The sequence below is a fragment of the Antrostomus carolinensis genome, unplaced genomic scaffold (assembly GCF_000700745.2).
Source record: "Antrostomus carolinensis isolate BGI_N321 unplaced genomic scaffold, ASM70074v2 scaffold48121, whole genome shotgun sequence".
NCBI lineage: Eukaryota > Metazoa > Chordata > Aves > Caprimulgiformes > Caprimulgidae > Antrostomus > Antrostomus carolinensis.
The window spans coordinates 8-870 of record NW_010295767.1 but is presented as its reverse complement, the minus strand read 5'-3'; the positions used below and the strand labels follow the sequence as shown (position 1 = coordinate 870).

General features: G+C 62.1%; 1 protein-coding gene across 1 annotated transcript; it reads left to right on the top strand.

Annotated features, from left to right (window-relative positions):
• Positions 1-78: 78 nt before the first annotated feature.
• Positions 79-541, top strand: LOC114819071 (DNA (cytosine-5)-methyltransferase 3A-like; the record flags this gene model as incomplete). The annotated part of the gene is made up of 2 exons (XM_029087493.1): positions 79-224; positions 451-541. Coding segments are annotated over 2 exons (237 nt in total), but the record flags the coding sequence as incomplete, so codon positions are not given.
• Positions 542-863: the final 322 nt, after the last annotated feature.

Below are 863 nucleotides of genomic sequence, written 5' to 3'. Positions count from 1 at the left end.
GAGGAGGGTGGTGCTGCCAGGGTGGGGACAAGGGGTCCCATCACCCACGTGTGACCAGCCCAGGCGTGCTCCCCCCAGGTCTGCTGGTGCTGAAGGACCTGGGCATCCAGGTGGATCGTTACATCGCCTCCGAGGTGTGCGAGGACTCCATCACCGTGGGCATGGTCAGGCACCAGGGCAAGATCATGTACGTCGGGGACGTCAGGAATGTCACCCAGAAACACGTACGTCCTGCCCCCCTCCCCCTTCCCTGCAGGTGTCCCCCCCACACACACACAAAGTGCCCCTCTGTCCCCAGAATGGGGCTGGTTCCTTCTCCTCCGTCTCCCCGCGTGCGGGGCTTTGCCGGCGCGGCCTCACCGTCCCACCGGGGAGCTCGGCCACCGTCCACCCTGCCCTGTGTCCAGGTGTCCCCCGTGCCCGGCTCACCGGGGACTGTCCCTCTTGCAGATACAGGAGTGGGGTCCCTTCGACCTGGTGATCGGGGGCAGCCCCTGCAACGACCTCTCCATCGTCAACCCGGCCAGGAAGGGCCTTTACGGTAAGTGTGTCCCCATGGGAAGTGTGTCCCCATAAGTGTGTCCCCATAAGTGTGTCCTCATGGTAACGTGTCCCCATGGTAAGTGTGTCTCCCTAAGTGTGTCCCCATGGTAAGTGTGTCCCCATAAGTGTGTCCCCATGGTGTGTGTCCCTATCCTAAGCGTGTCCCCATAAGTTTGTCCCCATGGTAACGTGTGTCCCCATAAATGTGTCCCCATGGTAAGTGTGTCCCTGTGGTGTGTCCCCATGGTAACATGTGTCCCCATGGTAAGTGTGTCCCCATGGTAAGTGTGTCCCCCCGGGGCTGGTCCCAGTCCCCCCAC